This window comes from Mesocricetus auratus, unplaced genomic scaffold (genome assembly GCF_017639785.1).
Source record: "Mesocricetus auratus isolate SY011 unplaced genomic scaffold, BCM_Maur_2.0 Super-Scaffold_100006, whole genome shotgun sequence".
In the NCBI taxonomy this organism is placed as follows: domain Eukaryota; kingdom Metazoa; phylum Chordata; class Mammalia; order Rodentia; family Cricetidae; genus Mesocricetus; species Mesocricetus auratus.
The window spans coordinates 77857808-77878332 of NW_024429190.1; the positions used below are offsets into that span (position 1 = coordinate 77857808).

Genomic DNA, 20525 nt, shown 5'->3' on the forward strand with positions numbered 1-20525 from the left:
CAAACCTGTGTAAATATTTGCCTTACCAAGTTAGGCAAATAAAATTTCTTCATTATTCATTCACATGGTGTAAGAAAGATTGTGAAACAAAACAAAACAAAGCATTCCTTTCTAATGGCAAAGAAACAAGACAGCTTTCATCCTGTCCACCAAGAACGAACTGAAATCACTACCAACCCCCCATCAAAACAGAAACCACCGCAACTTGTCATCATTTGTCTAAGACTTTATTACCTTGTCCCTTTGCCTATGTCTTGACATTTAGTAACTTATTTCTTAAAAACACACTGATTATCTTTCCACTCTTTTGTTGAATAGACATTATTTTACTGTATTTCCATTGCCATAACCAAACACTATAGGCTGAGATACCTACAAGTGCAGAGGACCAGAAGGACAGCTAGTCACTCTGCTTATTAGATGGCTGCTGGTGCCCAAACTACATTTTAAACATCAATAGCACTTTAAACATGCGAAAGAGAGCTTTAATGTGATGCTAAACTTAGGCTCATGTCATTGGTCTATTACACATCTCTGCATACATTACTTCATTTTGGTTTTGTGGCCCACAATTGCTTCAAATTGAATATTCTGTATACGGCTTATAGCTCTTAAGGCACGTTCAGGAAGAAACCTACGTTAAGAAAAAAAAGATATGAAATTTCAATTTAAAAATTTGATACTAGTGTTCTATTTTTTTCCAATTTAAAAGTGCCCTTAAGCTTACCTGACCCTCATGTAGTTTTCCTCTAGTCTCCGTTTCTTCCTTAGTTTCTCCCACCATCCACCCCCATCTGCACTGATCTGTATAATATATCCTCATTCTTTCATATTAGTAAAATTGTATGAGATCTTATATCAACAATCATCTAAAACCGAAGCTATAAGTTCACTGCGGGGTCGGTGAATTCTGGTGCCAAGAGTCCAGAACCCACTATACACCCTTTCTTCCCCCTCGTGCATTCAGGGTATCTATTACTTTATAAAAAGAAAAACTAGAGAGCCTTTTAAAAAGCTATTGCCTTTGAGCACATGGTTGTGCCAAGCGCTAACGCAGCCAGCTGAAAAACATCAGCCGTCTATAATAAAATGTGTCGGCTGAATATTCAAGCTTGCCAGAGGGTTAGTCAGTCGACCTGAGTTGCCAGGTGGAGGAAGAGCATGAGAGAACCGGAGGAGGCAGAACGAGCACTTTCTATAAAGAAAGTCATATTTCAAATCACATTGCTATTGTTGCTAATGCAAGATTTACTTCCCTGTCAGCCCCTGGGTGGGAAGATGGGGAAAGAGATGAAGAGATGAGGATGATTCAGCTGGGAGAAGGACAAGGGAAGAAGAGAGCTTCTGCAGGCCTTTAAACAACTTGCCCAGACCACAAAACTGTCCAAAAGGAGTTAAATGCAAAGGGCAACGAAAATTCCTGTTGCCAGAGCAACAAATCACACCGAGAGCTCCAAAATGAGGCAAAGGCTTTGAGCTGCCCCCTTGTTCAGGGGTCCTGCTCTCAAGCCAGGCAGAGCCATCAATCATATTTATGTCATAGTCATATACATGCCTGGTCCCATCTGGGGCTTTTCCCACCCTAATGAGGCCTGTGTGGAGGAAATTTGTGGTCTTTGGGGCTCATGAGGAAAGAAAACGTGACTCCACGCTAAGGTTCTTGGATTGTAAATGAAGTGACGTAAAATCAAGTGGAAGTGGGTTGTGAGACAGTTAGGATGCACACTGTCACAAAGAACTGCAAAGCTGAGTGCCCGGAGGTCTGGGGAGATGGGCACCCAAAGTGGGGCCCTGACTTTAATCCCCAGAAGCCACATAAAAAGCAGCCATGGTGGAAGGCGCGTAACCCCAGTGCTGGCCGATATGGGGTCTGGCACAACCCTGCTCCGGACATCATTCCTGGCCTAATTGGTGAATATAGGTCTCAATGAAAAACCCTGTCTCAAAAAGGAAAGAAAGAAAAAAAATCCTTCCTCTACACGTACCCACACACACATGAATACACACAGACAGCCTTTATGATGGATGCCTCCATAACCTGTCCTTTGAAAGCTGTCTTCCCTTCAGTCTGAATAGTCTTGAGCAAAGTTTGTATTACACAAAGGGAGTAGGAATCAAGGACTCATTCCCCACCGCCCCCTGGAATGAGTACAGCGGCAGTAACATGGGAAACTTAATTTTCACTCCAGGCATGGAGAGTTTCCATAGCAACCTTCACATCTGAAAATCTGTCTGTAATAACATTTCTATTTGTGTTTCAGCATTCAGGGTTCTACGTTGTACTTACTTTTCCAGTACCAGGGAAATGCCGATATAGGATGGGACGAAGATCATTTTCTTGTTGGTAAGTATTCCGTCTATTAGACTGCTCGCAACTTCACTTGTCTCCAGTACAGGCCACAACCTGATGGGAAGCGGGGAAAGAGTTTCTCTTTGTTTATGCTGTATTTCTTCATCAGGGTGCTGGGAGTGAACCCAGATCTTCACACATGCTAAGCATGTGCTCTATTACTGGGGTAACCACCCCCAATTTTATCATTTTAAATTAATGAACGAAGGAAATTAACCCATCTCTTCCCCAAATTTAGAATTAGGATTTAAAATGCTTCAGGATTCCCTGTATGAATGTCACCCCCCCCACACACACATTGTTGTAATTTTAAAAAAGCAGCTCGAGAGAGAAAGATGCCATGCAACAGAATTCAAGAGGAGGGATTTTTATTAAGGAAAAAGGATCATAAAAAATGAAAGGGGAGGGGGGAGATCAGCCTCTGGGGACAGGAGCAGTGGGAAAAGGAAAGAGAAACAGAGTGGCAGAGAGAGAGAGACAGAGAGACAGAGAGAAAGACGCAGAGAGAAACACAGAGAGAGAGACACAGAGAGAAACACAGAGAGACAGAGAAAGATGGGAGGTGGGCAGGGTCCTTTTAAAAGGGAACATATTAAATAGACACACTCTTAGTGGCGGCAGCTGAGGGCATATCTTGTCAGAACTCCAAAGGCAGGCCAGTAAAATGCCTAAATACTAACACACAGTCCATTATATCTTATTATCACATTCTTATACTTTCAAATCCAGTATGTGTGTGTGTGTGTTAGCTCACCAGGTCAAAACAATTAAATCGTGACAAGGTATAAGATGGGAAAGAACAGAGGAGTGGGGGACAAAAGGATGTGCACAGGATGAATCACGTGATGTCTCCAGGCCTGGTAGGTGCAAAGAGAGTGCTCTGGGGCTGCAGAGCTGTATTGTTCTGAGGCATTTAGTAATTAAGATTTGTGTAAGTTACAGCTTTTTTGTGTGTATGTGGTGCCACATGTATACGTGTGTGTGTGTGTGTGTGTGTGTGTGTGTGTGTGTGTGTGTGTGCCGCATCTGGCAGCATGGCATTCCTTGATCCAAAGGTCATGCACATGTATCATTGAGGAATGCTCATAACCTATGCTCAGTTAAGAGTCTTGCCCATTAATCGAAGACAATGAGAGAAAAAACAGAAAAACCAAAGCATGAAAATGGGTTTAAAATGTCACACCAAGGTTAACATGCCTAGGTGTGACTGAGTGAATTTGATAACTTAATTCCCTGAGACACTTGGAGGTTTCTGAAGGCTCATGTGTGATTGGGATGTCTGTGTTGCTGACGGAAATTGATACTTTTTAGATTACTGGGGCTCGGTCTTTTCTCTTCCTAATTTTGCAGTGGAGTCTTCAGCCCAGACTTAGAGTCACATCTAACATGAGCACTTTAATGTCAGTTCCAGTGGAAGAAATTCAGGGTTCAGCAGCCTGAGCGGGAACATTCCAGAGTCCTGCGCTGCTGTGTTGGCTGCCAATCTGACTTATCCTTCCCTATCTTGTCTTCCCCTGCAGTGGCGAGCACTCCTGGCAAAGCACATAAGACTGGAAGCTGAACACTTGGCCAGGGTTTTTAGGGGACCCATGCTCCCACACAAGAAAGCTGCTAGGGACTGAGATGTTGCCACAGGGTTTACTCACGTAAAGGTGACATACTTAAGTACTTATGACCTACTCAAGACATCACTGTCTGGGAAGGCTCCAGCTTAAGCGTCAGCCTAGCTGATTCCCACCTCACCTTGTACTTGGGTTTTTGGTGAAGCCGGTGTTCACGAACACAGGACACAGACATGAGGTTTTGATACCAGTTTTCCCCAACGCTTCGAGTTCTGCAGTTAGTGCTCTGTGGAAGCCAACAGCAGCAAACTTGCTTGAGCTGTGAGAGAAAATCAGCCATTAGCAAATTTGGGAGACAGTCCCAGCCACCTGTGAAAAGACAGCTTCATTTGTTTAGCTCAAGAAGACCCCCAGCCTGCTACTTCCAGTTTTCCTGAGAGGGTAAATGAGCATTCGTTTTATTTTCTTACGCGATTAAGCAGGATTCTGAACATGCCTAGTACCTTTTCTTTTTTGGGGTGCAGGGGATTGAACCCAGGGATCTGCACATGCATTCAGCCATTGCCACACCCCAGGACCCTGTTCGTAGTTTGTGACTAGCAAGGATGGCAAAACAACTACTGCACAGACAGGCATAATGTTTTCCACTCTACATGAGACCTTTTCTACGGTCCAGTCAACCTTACAAATGTTTCTTAATCTAGTTTTATTACTGGGTGTTTTTTCTTTTCCTTTTTCTTTCTTTTCTTTTTTTATTCTTTTTTCTTTGAGACAGGATTTCTCAAGACAGGGTTTCTCTGTGTAACAGCCCTGGATATCCTAGAACTGGCACTGTAGCACAGGCTGACCTCAATTTACAGAGATCCCCCTGCCTCTGCCTCCCTAGTGCTGGGATTAAAGGCATGCAGGACCATCGCCTGTTTTATTACTGTTTTTATCTTTAAAAATATGAGTCTGGAAAAGACATTGAAAATGCTTTGAAACCAATATTGACTTTTGTGGGACTGTGAACATTTCTCTTCTCTTGATTAATGGGTTGATGGCTTCTCTCTTGACATTAGTGATCTTATTTGCTTAATTTCATTGAATATTTGGAGTTGAAGAACTCAAGACAGTGTTGGAGTCATTGGATTTATACGTGCAATCTTTAACACCAGATTCTATGTTCTTTTGTTTCTCTGATTATAAAATGTTGATAATAACCTATAAGGCTGTTTGGGGGAGTCAATAAAATAGGATATGAATAGTAATTTATTATCTACAAGGATCTATACAAGTGGTAATTGCTGTTTTGATCCAAGTGACAAAAAATTCAGTGTAAAAAGTTTTCTCTCTCTCTGTCTCTCTCTTCTCTCTCTCTCTCTCTCTCTGTGTGCGTGTGTGTAACGGAAGCCTGAACTATGTTGAAATGTAATTTATTTGTGACCATGTTCAGTATGAGAAAATGTTGAGTCTCTAGTTAAATTTAGCTTTGAGTGTGCATATAAAGAAATAACAAATTGACAAACAACATTTGCATCCACTGCATTCAATTATCTTGGTAAAATTGTTTCTGGGATTATTACATAGCAGAAGCAGGGAAATTAGATGCCATTAGCAGAATTTGTTGCAGATAGTGTGTCTGTGTCCCTTGGACATGGTGTGTGGTATCTGTTTCTCCTGGTGACCCAGAGGCATTCCGTACTCTTTCTCTTTCTCTCACACATGTATGCACCTAGGCCACAGGTATACCTTTTAGCTTCTGTGTTTTGTTTCCTAGTTTGTTGTGTTTCATGTCTCAACATTCACTCATCCCAGGATATAATGTAAACATAGTTTATGGGGGGATTTTCAGATGTCTAACATATATATATATATACATATACATATATATATGGTATTTGGTTTTTTGAGACAGGGTTTCTCTGTGTAGCTTTGGAGCCTGTCCTGGCACTTGCTCTGTAGAACAGGCTGGCCTCGAACTCACAGAGATCCCCCTGCCTCTATGCTGGCAAAGTCTAAAAAATTTTAAATAAAATTAGAGCCAGTTTCCTTGTTTTGAAAGTCATTTAAGAGTTCCCCAATCTTTCATGTAAATTCCCTACATCCAAATTCCCAAGCCATGGCCTGAAGACTAACAATCCCTAAAAATCCAAAAATGCATAGCACAGCTGGTATTTCTTAGTACCTACCAATATGGGATGAGATAAGGAATCACTCCATGGCCACACACTGAAGCCACTGTGACAATGTGGCCAGAGTTTCTTCTTAGCATCGACGGGAGAAGTGCTTTTATGATCTTAAGGTCGCACACATAAAAAGAAAAGAAACAATCACACAGGCATTAGGCAGATCCCAAATTAGGCCATCTCATTTCTGCTAAGGTAGAGGCATTAGAAATGAAATACTTGCAAGACTCTGTGCTCCCTGCTACACAAATGACAGAAAGGGAGTGTAAGCTGTGTCCTTTTGCTCATGAACCAAGAACCTGTGTCAATGGGGTCCCTGCTTCCCTTCAGAAGGAATTAAGCAGCTCCTTCCTGGACATGCCAACTAAGCAACATTACTCATTTTTTATAGTGCTATAACCAGAGGACTCTGTGCATGCTGGGCAAGTGCAGAATTGCTGAGCTCTGAGCAACACTGTCAAGGGATAAAGCCACAGATGTCACACCTGAAGGGCAACTGGGCGGTTTACAAGTTCTTGGTTTAAGTTAGAAGGATGGGAACCTCCTTATATAACACAAGCTGAGTTCTTTCCTGGCAGAGTGAGCAGACCCGGAATCTCTTCCTTGTAACAGTGTATAAGATACACTGTGTTATGGGAGACAAAAGATTTATTTTTGTTTCCAAAAGAAGTGTCACTGTATAGTGAGACATATCAATAACATGTTATGAGAATTTTATAGACCCACCCTTCAAAGCCCATGCAAATTCCTGGAGTCCTGACTGCTAAACCAAACCCCCAAGCAGCCACAGCCTACAGATCTGTGAGGAGATAATGAATACTCATGGTCCCTCTAAGATCCTATATTTTGATGTATTTTGTGATGTAGTTATTAATTATTAGATAACTAACATACTAGGTCTCTGTGTAGTATGAGTGGCATGATGGCTGATGGTATGATGGTAGCATACACAATGGGCTAGGAAAGGATGATCTTCAAATCCAGGTTAGCTCCAGATGCTACACTAATATTGAGGCATGTGGTGATATTTTGTTTATGAGCTAACAAATAAATCCTGCCAGAAGATCAGAAAAGCAAAGCAGTCAGCCACTAGAGAGTTCTCACCTCTACCAATGCTCAGATGGAGGGGGCAATCCATCGAACCTCAGAGTGCATCTCCAGACTGCACTGCCCAGACTCACCCTGACTGCCCTGAGATCCTGTCTCCTCCTATCTTATATTCCTCTCTAGAGCTGGGATTAAAGACCTGGATCCCAAGTGCTGAGATCACCTTTGTGTGAGCTGTTTCTCTTTTAGACAGATTCAGTCTCATGTAGCCCAGGGTGGCCTTGAACTCACAGAGATCCACCTGTCTCCTAAGTGCCAGGATTAAAGGTGTATGTCACCACTGCCTGGCCTCTGTGACTAACTAGTGTGGCTAGCTTTGCACTCTGATCTTTAGGCAAGCTTTACTTGTTAGATCATAAACAAGATATCACTACATTTCCCTTCTTTTGTCTAGAATAAAAAGGTCATAACTAATATAAGAAAAGCTATATGCACTGCTCTCTCCAAAGGGTTTAGAGTCACATTTCATTTTCTCACAAACAATCAAAAGCAGGAAATCCCCCGATTCACCTTTCTACACTCTAGCACTCTGTAGATCTAACAGGCTTGTTTGACCCATAGGTTGTATACAGCTGAGATTAGCTATGAATGAAGACTAATGCAAAACTGTGAACCTATTGAAACACTGAGATTTTATTTTATTTTTGGTAACTTGATTGTGAACTTCTCAGCCATGAACTTCATAGATGATAATGTCATGCCAAAGTGTCAACTTACTCAGAGCCTCACTCAAAATGTTCCCAACCCCTGCACATATCTGTTTAGTTACTTCTATGTCCTTTCAGTTCTAAACATCTATGAGAGGAGGCCACAAACGTATGCACACATTAAGTATTTCCTCTAAAACCCTGGAAAGATGTACACAGACAACTTTCAGCAAGCCTCCACAAATATTTTTTGTAGACCTAGCACATGCCAAGTAGTAAATGGCTTTCATTTGGATTTCCTGTGTCCACTTGAACCCTGAATCCTGCTGCCAGAGACATCCGTGGCTCCTCTACTCAAACACAGTGCACCATTCCTGACTTAAAAACAAACAAACAAACAAACAAAAAACCTTTACATTTCCCAACCCCAAATATTGTGAACTCAACAAGTTTCCAGCCCCAAGGAGATACCAGACACATACCAACCGGTAATGCTTCTGACTCACTCACCCAAAAATGCCCTAGGATGTTGACCTCGAAGGTTTTGGTAATCTGCTCGTCCTTAGCGCTAAGTAGGTCAGCTGGGTATACTGCCCCGGCATTATTTACCACAATTTCGACATCACCCACTTCTTTCTTTACCTTTTAAAATGAGGAGAATGCACACAGGGTCAGTTATTCTCACAAAGTCGTGGGGCTGATAGTGATAGCGGTCGGATAGCTAGAGGAATTTTCATGTTCAACACTAGAAGAACACACACTTCGCTTTGTTTTTTTTTCTTTTTTTTTTCTTTTTTGGTTTTTCGAGACAGGGTTTCTCTGTATTGTTTTCGAGGCTGTCGGTCCAGCCTGGCCTCGAACTCACAGAGATCCGCCTGCCTCTGCCTCCCGAGTGCTGGGATTAAAGGCGTGCGCCATCACCGCCCGGCACACTTCGCTTTGTAAAAAGGAACCAGAACATACATATTATTTGTAGCTTGGCAATTAACACACTGTTAATGGGTTGTGTGTTCTGAGCTAACGACTCCACTCCCTACCCCTAGCCTAGAAGCCCCCAAAGGAGTGCCAGGTTGATACCAGCAGAAATCAAGTCCATTCAACAATTTCAAGAAACACCTGAGTCCAATAACACACTATAGGAGGGAAGGATGCAAGGGATGAGAAGGAGAGACACACAGGCATCCCACGTCACAAAACCATGGCTGACTACCGAGAGGCGAGACCAAACTCCGGAGCTCCACCCACTGCCCGTATAACCTGCAGGCTGGGGATGACAGGGAAGACAGACATCTAGGATGTCAATCTGCCACCTGCTCAGGGTGCCAGCTCTCTGAGTAAGGACAGACTTAAGACTGTGCTCACTGGCTTCGGCGACAGCCAGCTTGTCACAATACTACCTAGGGATTAGGGTTTATTTTTTTGTTTTTTTATTTCACTGCATGAGTTCAGACAAGAAAGAACTGGCTCGAACAGTAACACAAAAGGATAGCTGTCATTAGGCAGGCTAAATTGTTTTGGTGAAAACCTATTAATTTTGTGCTCACTATGGCATGGGTAATAATAGGAAAGCTTATAGATTTAAGATTTTAAATAAACAAAAATTAATGTTTGTGCTGGAAAACTAATACTTCAGTTCTGACAATAATATTTCTGGAGTGTTAAGTAATTAATCTTGGTTCTACTGCCCATGGCCACATGATCTTTGTCTGGGCCAAACCTTTCAAGCATTTATTTACTTATTTATCTATACAGAGGCTAGTGAGGTTTAAAATTAAATTAGATTAAAGAAGGTGGCAGCTTAGCGGAGGGTTTGGCTCTGCAGATAAATTTTCTGTCGTAGCTGGGGCTGGTGGCACACACCTTCAATCCTAGCACGGAGACAGAAGGATCTCTGTGAGTTCGAGGCTAGCCTGGTCCACAAAGCAAGTTCTAGGACAGCCAGAGAAACCCCGTCTCAAAACAAAACAAAACGAAACAAAACCAAAAACAAACAAACAAAAAACACAAACAACCAACCAGAGAGAAAGAAAGAGCTCTCATTTCCTCTGGGCTCAAACTTCTGATTAGAGTGAATTTGATTCAAAATATGACAGTCACAGAGGCCAGAGCTGAGGGTTTTAATACCAAGAAAGTTCTATATATGTTCCTCTTCGGCCACACAGCAACTTCACTGAGCAGCTGGTGTCTGGGAAGCCCCTGAAAACCTTTAATTTCCTAGATCACTGCCAGGTGATACACAGGGTTCTACGCAGACACCTGTAGCTGGTTCTCACCTGATCCACAGAGTTGTAGATCTCCACCCGGTTGCTGCAATCCACCACAAACACGTGCACAGTGGCCCCTAGTTTCCGGCATTCCGCTGCAGTTTCTTCAACACCGCGCTGTGTGAGGGAGCCGGGATGGGCGGGGGTGTGTGAGGGGAGGCAAATTCAAGGAAAGATAAGCACTGGAGGAGAAATGCTCCTAAATCCTCGCCCGATAAGTCTCCTTAAGCATAAGGGAATTTCTGGAACTAATTACACCGATTTTACCGCCAAACCAGAACCACCAGCAAGGAAGAGAAACATGCTCTTCCATTTAGGGCTTTTGCAGCTTTCCTTCGTGGCCTGGGGCTTGCACAAAGTGATTCATCTAGAGAGATACAGTCATAGCGTGAAGGGCATCCTTGATGTGCTCTAATACGCCACTCCTCACAATGTCAGGGAAGATGTCTGAGGGTGGAAGGAAGGCTGCTCTACTCCTTCAGCTTGCACTAGGGGAGCATCAGTCCTCCTTGGCAGCAAAATGCTGAGCGGAGTCTAACCAGCAGGGATTCTAGATGATCCACCTGTACTGACTCAGGCCTCTCATCCCCCGTGGGCTTCCGTGGGGAAACTGTTACTACACCAGATGATCTACTGGGTACTTATTCTTCTGGCACTTTGAGCAAAAAGGTCAAGAGCCTTTTTTGTTAGAAATTGTGCTCGAATCCCGGACATGGAGGCAGCTTATTTTTTTAGCCTAAATTCAGAGGTCTCTTACCTGAGGCGAATTGTCCTAACGCCGTGTGTGTGTGTGTGTGTGTGTGTGTGTGTGTGTGTGTGTGTGTGTGTGTGTGAGAGAGAGAGAGAGAGAGAGAGAGAGAGAGAGAGAGAGAGAGAGAGAGAGAGAGAGAGAGAGAGAGAGAGAATGAGAGCATGTGTTTTCTCTCCTGTTGTTTTAGAGTAGTTGTCACTTCCTGCCCCTTGAGTACTACATGAACCTCAGGCAGGTCTCCAACTCCGGCCAGTTTTCCTATCTCAACCTCTTGAGGTTGCAATTACAGGTGTGAGTCACCGCCCTAGGAGGTCTTAATTTTTTTTTAAACTCCATTTCAAGAAAATATGAATTCACCTGGCGGTGGTGGCGTACGCCTTTAATCCCAGCACTCGGGAGGCAGAGGCAGGCAGATCTCTGTGAGTTCGAGGCTGGGCTGGACCGACAGCCTCCAAAACAATACAGAGAAACCCTGTCTCGTAAAAACCAAAAAAAAAAAAAAAAAAAAAAAAAAAAAGAATTCTTTCCAAGTTTCAACATCTGTTGATTTTATAGGGAATAATGTGAAGTTTAAAATAATTTTTTAAAATTACATTCTTTCCTCTCCCGGCTGACACCACTTCTCTGTGATGGAGAGTGAGGATGGCTGAGAATCCCTCTCCTGTGTGTACTGGGAGGCGGGTGACATCAGAAGAGGTGTCACCATCTTGTGGGGCCATCCCCAAGTGGATGTGTGGGTTTAGGCTAGCCACCTTGGACCCTCTTTGCATTTCTCCATCTTGGGCTAAACCACAGAATAGCAATTGAAGTCTCAAAAAAAAAAAAAAAAGACTTTAACAAGAATTAGGATGCCACTGCAAAACCAACTGTCCCTTCAGATAGTCTCGGGGTGGGATTCCGCTTAGAGTAGGAGAGTTTCCACTGGCTTTGGCTTCAGCCGGAAGTCTGCTTACTGCCTCTCCCACCACTCCATTTCGTGTAGATCTGAGGCCTCTAGAGAGGGACAGTGAGCAGAGCTCCAAGCAGGTGCCTTGACTGATGAAGAAACAATGTATCTTTCTCAATTGACACCACTACCCACAAGCTGTCCATGCCCCTGTAATGAACCCTTACCTGAGCTAGCTCATGGTAGCAATCCTAATTCAATCCTAATGTGAAAGTAGAAGGGGCAGTTAGAAAGGGGATCAGCAAGAGTGGGGGGCAAGAGATAATAATGGGGGTGAGGAGTGTATGTGATCAAATTATACATGTTTATGATGAAACCCATTATTATGTATGACTAATATTTACTACTAAGAGCTTATAAAAACCCCTCCAGTCTTACGATTGATTTGGAACATGGCAGAATGTAACTCTTGGTCACATTTGCACATAAAGCACCTTCGGTGGGGTCGATTCCTCTGGGCCTTGCGTTTTGATAATCTCATTGTTCTTTTTTTAAACTAGTGTACAAAATAGTATGTTTCATAATGGCATTTACACAACCCCTACACACATACACACAAGCTACTTTGACAGTTCCCATGTTTGTTGTCCTCTCCTATCCTCTGACAGCCTCCCTCCTTTGTCTTTTGTTATAATTCTATCTGTAGCCAAGACTGGCTTCCAGCTTGCAGCAATCCTCCTGCCCTGCTCCTCCGTGGCTGGGACCACAGCAGAGTGACTGTGCCTGGCAGATCCTTCCCTTTGTGAGCCTGGCTTGTTTCAAACATTATGGCCTCCAGTTTTTCACCCTCTGAAGTTTTATCTCACTTGTAGATATTTCTTTTAAAATTATGTGGCTTGCCTAATTTCAGCAGCTTGGAAGCTTCCCGGCTCCTGCATCTCTTGCTATCAAGTTGTACCCCATGGTAGAAACAAACAAAACAAGACAAAAAGCAAAACAAAACAAAACAAAAACCCTCAACCTCTCGCAAAGAGAAAAGCTAAATCAAATAACTAAAGCAATACGTGCCTTATTAATTTGTGACTTTAAAGGTTGGCAGAAACATGTATTACCTTATTGATGTCCCACAGTACCAGCCTGCTTTTCCGCTTTGCAAATTCATAAGCAGTCAGCCTGCCTATTCCATGTCCGGCCCCGGTGACGAGAGCGATCTGTCCGGCCACAGATTTTCTTCTCTGGGGAATGAAAAACTTTACCAGTGACTCCAAGTAGGAGTAGACGATGATGCCTACCAGCAGGAGAAGTTCTAGGACAATGTGCATGGCTCTGCACCACCCTGTCCCTTGGGCTCTGTCCTTGAAACAGACAACTCTGCAAAGAGCTCCACAGAGAGTTCTGCCTGTCAGGTATTATGGGCTGTAGGAGGTGAGGCAGGCTTCGCCTTTCACCTCTGACAAATTAAATACACCTCTAGTTTTTGAAACGATGCCAGTTTCTAAGAGAAGCTTAGTACAGGTCAGGGAACCCAGCAGCCTGTGCCCTTTGGACACGCTTATCAGAGAAGTGGTCGTGTTTCAACACGAAAGTTCACCTCTCAGTTATTCTGGAAGTATTTTTATTATTGGAGAGAGCACTGACTGTTTCCTATAACCTCAGGGTTGCCATGCAAGCTTCATCGGCAGAGTCTGATCCCCAGAGTCAATAGAGGAACAAATGTGCACAACCCCCACACATACTTGCACACATGAGTGTGTGAATACACACACACACACACCATAAAATAAAAATGAGGAACCTAAAATATGGTTCCACAAAGCCTAGCTATTCCATTCATATATTCACAGAAGTCCTTACTCTGAAAAGTCCCTGAGGCTGAGAAGAATGTTAGTTTATAGGAAACAGTTCTCTCCATGATAACACAAAATCAGGAGACCATGTGTTGTAAATCTCAACATAAAAGTTCTGGGACTTCTGTCTCAGTTATGCAAACAAATACTATGGGGTAGGTGGCTTATTTCTGGGTCCTAGAGGCTGTGTAGCCCAAGGTATAAGTGGATTGCGTGCTGATGGGAACCAGCTTCGTCGTTTACAGACAGCTGTCATTTCAATGTCACTGCAGGAAGGGGATTCTCTGTGGTCACACTTATAAAGGCCATAGATAGTCATTGTGACTTAATCACCTCCCAAAGTTCCTACATCCTATTTCAGGGGCACACTGAGATCGACAATTAACAAATGGGACCTCCTGAAACTAAAAAGCTTCTGTAAGGCAAAGGACACAGTCAACAAGACAAAAAGGCAGGCCACAGAATGGGAAAAGATATTCACTAACTCCACATCTGACAGAGGGCTAATCTCCAAAATTTACAAAGAACTCAAGAAACAAGTCTCCAAAACACCAAAGGATTCAATTAAAAGGTGGGGTACAGATCTAAATAGAGAATTCTCAACAGAGGAGGCTAAAATGGCCAAGAGACACTTAAGAAAGTGTTCAACATCCTTAGCCATCAGGGAAATGCAAATCAAAACAACTCTGAGATACTATTTACTCCTGTCAGAATGGCTAAAATCAAAAACACTGAAGACAATTTATGCTGGAGAGGATGTGGAGAGAGGGGAACTCTACTCCACTGCTGGTGGGAGTGCCAACTCGTACAGCCTCTTTGGAAATCAGTGTGGAGATACCTCAGGAAAATGGGAATTAATCTACCGCAAGACCCAGCAATTGCACTCTTAGGCATATATCCAAATGAGGCAAATTCATACAACAAGGGCATCTGCTCCACTATGTTCATAGCAGCATTATTTGTAATAGCCAGAACCTGGAAGCAACTTAGATGCCCCTCAACTAAAGAGTGGGTGGAGAAAATGTGGTACATTTACACAATGGAGTATTACTCAGCAGAAAAAAAAACAATGGAATCTTAAAATTCGCAGGTAAATGGATGGCACTGGAGGAAGCCATCCTGAGTGAGGTAACCCAGTCACAAAAAGACAAACATGGTATGTACTCACTCATATATGGTTTCTAGAGAGTCTGGGAAACAGGAAAGAACCTAAAAGATATGCATATATGCATAGTACCCAAGAGAAGAGGATTGAGACAAGATCCTCTGAATGGATGGGGAACACGGTGAGGGGTAAGAGGGAGTGGGAGCTGGGAAGAAGAGAGGGGGAGAAGAGAAAGACAGAGTAGGTCATGGGGGAACAGGAAGTTGAGTGGGTGGGGGTAGAATAGGGGGAAGAGGGAATCATAGGTTAGAAGACGGATCAGGCACCAGAGTGACCTCTAGTGATCTAAAGGGATAACACCAATTGGCAAGCTAAGTAATAGTGGAGAGACCACCTCGAATGCCCATTCCTGATAGTGAACTTGATGCCTATAACCATCTGGGAGCCTTCATCCAGTGGCTGATGGAAGCAGAGGCAAACACACAGTTAAACACTGAACTGAACCCAAGGAACCCAGTGGCAGAGAGAGAGGAGTGATGAGCAAATTGGCAAAGAATGGGCTGGCAAAACCAGCAGAGACAGCTGATCTGAATAGGGGAGAGCTCTTGGACCCCAGACTGACAGCAGGGAGGCCAGCATGGGACTGATCTGGACCCCCCCCCCCCAAATGTGAGTGTCAGTGAGAAGGCCTGGGCAACCTATGAGGCCTTGAGCAGTGGATCAGTGTCTATCCCTGGAATACAAACAGTCATGGTGTGCCCATAGCACAAAGAGGGATGCTCTCTCAGCCTGGACTCTTAGAGGAATGCCTGGACCCTACCCGGAGTGAAATGACAGACTCTAGATATCCCCTATGTGGAAGGAATTGGCAACAGGGTGGGAGGCTGGGGGGGGAAGGGGAGTGTGGGAGGAGGGGAGGGAGAGGGAACTGGGATTGACATGTAAAACAAGCTATTTAAAATTAAAATAAAAAATGATATTAAAAAAATAAAAGTTAATCCCAAGGAATTGGTGACAGAGCTAACTTGAATCAGAAACCACATTATACTAAACAGATTTCAGATTGTTTCCACTCATCTGTTCATTTTCTTTGTATTTGAATTATAAATGTGTAGATCACATACTGCATCATCCTTTTGTTTTATGACAGTTTAATTTCTTTCCTTCAGATACTTGCTTGAAAGATAGGTTGCCTTGCTTTCCAACAACGTTCTCTTGTGATGTGAAGCAACTTCTAGCTCTATAGCTGTGTATATAGTATACAAACATTATTTTTTTATCATCCTTTGACTTTTGGAATGTCAACTCTTACTCTCTAACAAGGAATTTGACATTTACAAAACCTATCATAAATCAAAATGAAAAAGCTACTTTCACTCTCTGGCAGCAGAAGTAATAAAAATGTCACACACTCTCTCCTAAGGAAAGCTGCAGGTAATACCTGGAGATGAAGCCTCCTGCTTGTCTACTGCAAGGCAAATCCATCCTTCCCGATCACAGAAATAAAGTAACAAAGTCTTCCATGCAAAAAGCTGCACCACTGCTAATGGGATCGGCAGGGCCAAATTGCTTTCAAAAGCTTGGTTGAAACTTAATTTCAAATGGGGTGGGTGATGGTGGTGCACATCTTTAATCCCAGCGCTCAGAGGGCAGTGGCAAGCAGATCTCTGTGAGTTTTAGGCAAGCCTGGTCTACAGAGTGAGTTTCAGGATAGCTAAGGCTATATAGAGAAACCCTGTCTCAAAAAAAAAAAAAAAAAAAAAAAAAGAAAGAAAAGAAAAGAAAAAGAAAAAGAAAAGAAAAAAGAAAAAGAAAATACAAATTTAAAAAATCCTTAATTTCAAACTTTTTATTGAGTTAAAAATTCTCCTATCAAATGTTTGTAGAACTTAATGGTTTTTGTTGGTAAGAAATCTGTTGCTTTTGGGGTAGAGTCTAGAGTTGCCAGAGGGAGCAGGGGATGAATGTGCTATGCTAATAAAGGTATCACTACTTGACAGAGCATAAATAAGGAATTTGGGTTAACTTGAAATGTAAGAGCTAGTTAGTGATAAACAGGAGCTATTGGCCAAGTATTTGTAGTAAATTTTAAGCCTCTGAATGACTACTTGGGACTGGGTGATGGGACAGGAAAATTCTGCCTACATCATGGAGTGCTGGGAAGCATGGAAGCTGTGCATACTCTCCACAGATGCTTGCAGTGGTAAATCATAGAGACAGAGGCGCTGACTGAAATCTGGTAAAAGAGTGTTTGAGCTCTGGAGGAACTGCAGCAGGAAATACCTTAGGATGACAACTCATTAATAAAAAAGTGATCAAATTAACACATATCATAAATAATTGACAACATACCATAGAGATATTTGCACACTCATGTTTATGACTATACTGGTCACAACAGCTAAGAAATGAAGACAGGCACAAGTCCTTCAATAGATGAATGAATGGATATACATACTCCATATACACAAAATCATTTCTTTTTTTTAATTGAGAAACATGAAATCATGACATTGGCAGGAAAATGGATAGCACTGAAGATCATTACGTCCAGTGAAATCAGTCAGACTCAGAAAGATGAGTACACTCTCTCCCATACTCACAGTCTAGTTTTAGAGTTCTACCATGTGTGTGTGCAGGCTATGAAAGAAAGAGGACTATGAGGAGGAAGGAGAGGTCTTAAGTAGGGGATGGGTGACAGGAAGGAAGGATGCTGACATACAAGGGGTATTGAATCAGAAGGGGAGGGAACTCGCTGGGGAGAGGAGGGAAGGGATCAGTCAGCAGGAGGGGGCACAGGGGAAGAAGATGAGTAACAGCAAAGTTTAATGGCATACATGTATGAAAATATAAATGAAAAAAAGTGAAAATAACCCCTGTCCATCAGTGGGTGGGTAAATAAGATATATTGGGCATGTATACAAAGGAATGATACTCTTCCTTTTAAGGAAGAAATTCAGATACACACTACAAAATGATGATTCTCTGTGGTAGTATGTTAAATGAATACTCGAGACACAAAGGCACCGATGTTGTGTGATTCCTGAGACAGTCACAGAGAGACAGATGGGCTGACAGAGGTGAGGTATGACAGGAATATTATTTTATGAGCACTGGTCTCAGCCCCAGCTGATGAGAGTTCTGATCGTGGTGCCCATGGCGATGGCTGTCCAGCCATGGGGATGCACTTAGTGCCCACTTAACTGTACAGTCAAGTACAGTCAAAGTGGTAAACTTTAGGTCAGGCGTGTGTGACTGGTCATCCCGTTTATTTTCTGTGCTCCATTCTCCTTATCTAGACCCCAGCAGTAAGAATAAAGCTTGCCTTATCAAGCATGAACCTTCAGCACAAGTCATAACTTCAACTGTCTCCCAGCCAGCACACACATCCACGCCAGAGCTGTCTGAGGCTGGGTGCATGGCACTTCTGTAATTCAGGATGTGACAGGAGGAATGAAAGTTCCAGACAAGCCAGGAATAACAACGAGATTCTGTACCTCAATCCACAAAGCTCACAATAACGTCAGTTATCAACAATAGAGCAGAAAAGAGTGAAATAAAAAAGCATGCACACACACACACACACACACACACATGCATCCAAGAAATTTTGCAAGTAGCAAATGGTTATAGAAATCAAATAAGTGGTAATGGCTTGAATTTATTAAGCACATATTTTGGCATACATTTATTTACTCGTCACAGGATGTGTTTGGTGAGATATGAAAATCTGCAAGGAAGCTGGAGAGATGGCCCAGTGGTTAAGAATGTGTATTGTTCTCACAGAGCAACCCAGTTCCGTGGCCAGCGCCCTCATCTGGCAGCTAACTTTAGTGCCAGGGTGATCTGATGTCTCTGACCTCTTTATGCACAAGAACCCATTCATATGTCTGCACCCATACTCATATCCACATAATTAAAAATGATAGAAGTAAATCTTTAAAATCTGCAGGAGCAACAAGGTGTGGTGCTGTATATATGTACCGTGTGTGTCTCTAGTCCCAGCATTAGAGATGTGTATATGTATGTACAGTGTGTGTCCCCAGTCCCAGCACTAAGAATGCATGATGTATGTACTGTATCTCTAGTCCCAGCACTGAGGATGTATGTATGTATGTATGTATGTATGTATGTATGTATGTATGTATGTATGTATGTATTTATGGTGTTTTAAGACCCAGTACTAGGGTTGCAGAGACAGGTAAGGGACAGTCATGTCTACTTCCTGTCAGGCCACCTAGAGTAACACAGTGAGACTCCATTTCAAACAAAACAACAATAAAAAAACTTCTACTACATGCTTTGGAGCTGAAGCCCTGGCTTAGATGATAGGACTACCTGCTGCCCTCCCAGTTCAGTTTTAAGCACCTACACTTGGCGACTTACAGCCTGAAACTCCAGCTTCCAGGAATTTGATGCCCTCTTTCATCCCTGCTCCTGAAACCTGAACACACATGTCATACACGCACACACATAACACATAAGTAAAAATAACAAATCTTAAAAAAAATCTGCAATGGCTACAGAGATGGCCGAATGGTTAAGAGTGCTTGTTGCTCTTGCAGAGGACCTGGGTTCACTTCCCAGCACCCGCATCAGGCAGCTCATAGCCTCTTGCAACTCTAGTTCCAGGAAATCTGGTACCCTCTTACAGACTCCTCTGACACTTGCAGGGACCAAACCAGAGGACAGATGCCATCCAAGTACACACACCCCTCATATACTTCAGAGAGATGGCCTTAGATTCATAGTGGATGTGCATTTTACTTCTAGAGGACACGTAGTATCCAAGAATTGAGAAACACTGAGAAAGTGCAACGCAGTTACATCTTTCTCACATAACTGGGATGCTGCCAAAAGTCAATCTGAGATGGAGAACTTGGGTCATCTTTTTTACTTTCTCTCCTAATTTTCTACAGGCCAGAAAATTTGTGTTCTTCATACAGCTGATTTTAACTGTTAGAAATAGACCTGCCTCCTGATTGAAAAACCTTCTTTTGGGGTTGTGTGGTTTTGTTCATTTGTAGATGGGAATCTAACTATGTATAGCTCATGCTGGCTTCAAGCTCATGATTTTTCTGCCTCAGCCTCCTGGGTTCTGGGATTACAGACATGCCCCACCATACCAGGCTGTATCTTCTTACAAAATCATTGCCTGCAATATATTTTCATTGCAAGTTTAGTCTGGCCATGATTTAGACCAGTTGTTGGTTTCTGCCTTGAATCTGGAAGCTTAAATATTAATTTTCTTCATAGTATGTCCTAGGACAAGTTACCTGTAAAAAATGTTCTACCTAAAATAGAACCATCTCCATATTTTAGAGTCTTATTAAACCGAAATTATTTCCAAACTGGGTGATTTTCTTTTCTTGCCTAAAGGTCCCAGTTGGCCATACCTGTAGAGACATCAAGAAGCCACTTGATGTGTCCCTGAAGTTCAGAGGAGAGATCCGGGCTGGAAGCTGTTAGTATTCAGATATCTACTGGCCTGTCCTTGGGGGTCCTGACAGAATATGCCCCCAGTTGCAGCCATTAAGAGCATCACCACCTCCCATCTCTGTCCCTCCTCCCTCCCCCCCTCTCTCTTCTCTTCTGTGCTCCTGTCCCCAGAGGCCAGTCTCCCCTCTCCCCTCCCCCCCTCTCCCATTCACTTTCTAGGACCCTGGAATCCAGTCCACATACCACAGCCTCACTTCTCCAGACCCCTGGGTCCCTCCATCCAAAACCAGTTTGATTGGTGAGCCACAGCCCTTCCCGGCTTCTGCCGATTTCCATGGGTGAGGACTTGTCTCTTGAGCACGGTTTTCTGCCTTTGGCCTCATTAAGCCCTGGTATCAA

At 43.1% G+C, this 20525-nt stretch overlaps 1 protein-coding gene across 1 annotated transcript; it reads right to left on the reverse strand.

Annotated features, from left to right (window-relative positions):
* Positions 1-211: 211 nt before the first annotated feature.
* LOC101827337 (17-beta-hydroxysteroid dehydrogenase 13) lies at positions 212-13226 on the reverse strand. Its single transcript, XM_005076365.4, has 7 exons — positions 12848-13226; positions 10108-10215; positions 8345-8476; positions 6084-6190; positions 4094-4231; positions 2288-2404; positions 212-634 (listed from the first exon to the last, which is right to left on the reverse strand). Exons 1-7 carry the CDS (start codon positions 13055-13057, stop codon positions 544-546), a joined length of 903 nt encoding a protein of 300 aa, XP_005076422.1. The 5' UTR covers positions 13058-13226; the 3' UTR covers positions 212-543.
* Between the last annotated feature and the right edge of the window lie 7299 nt (positions 13227-20525).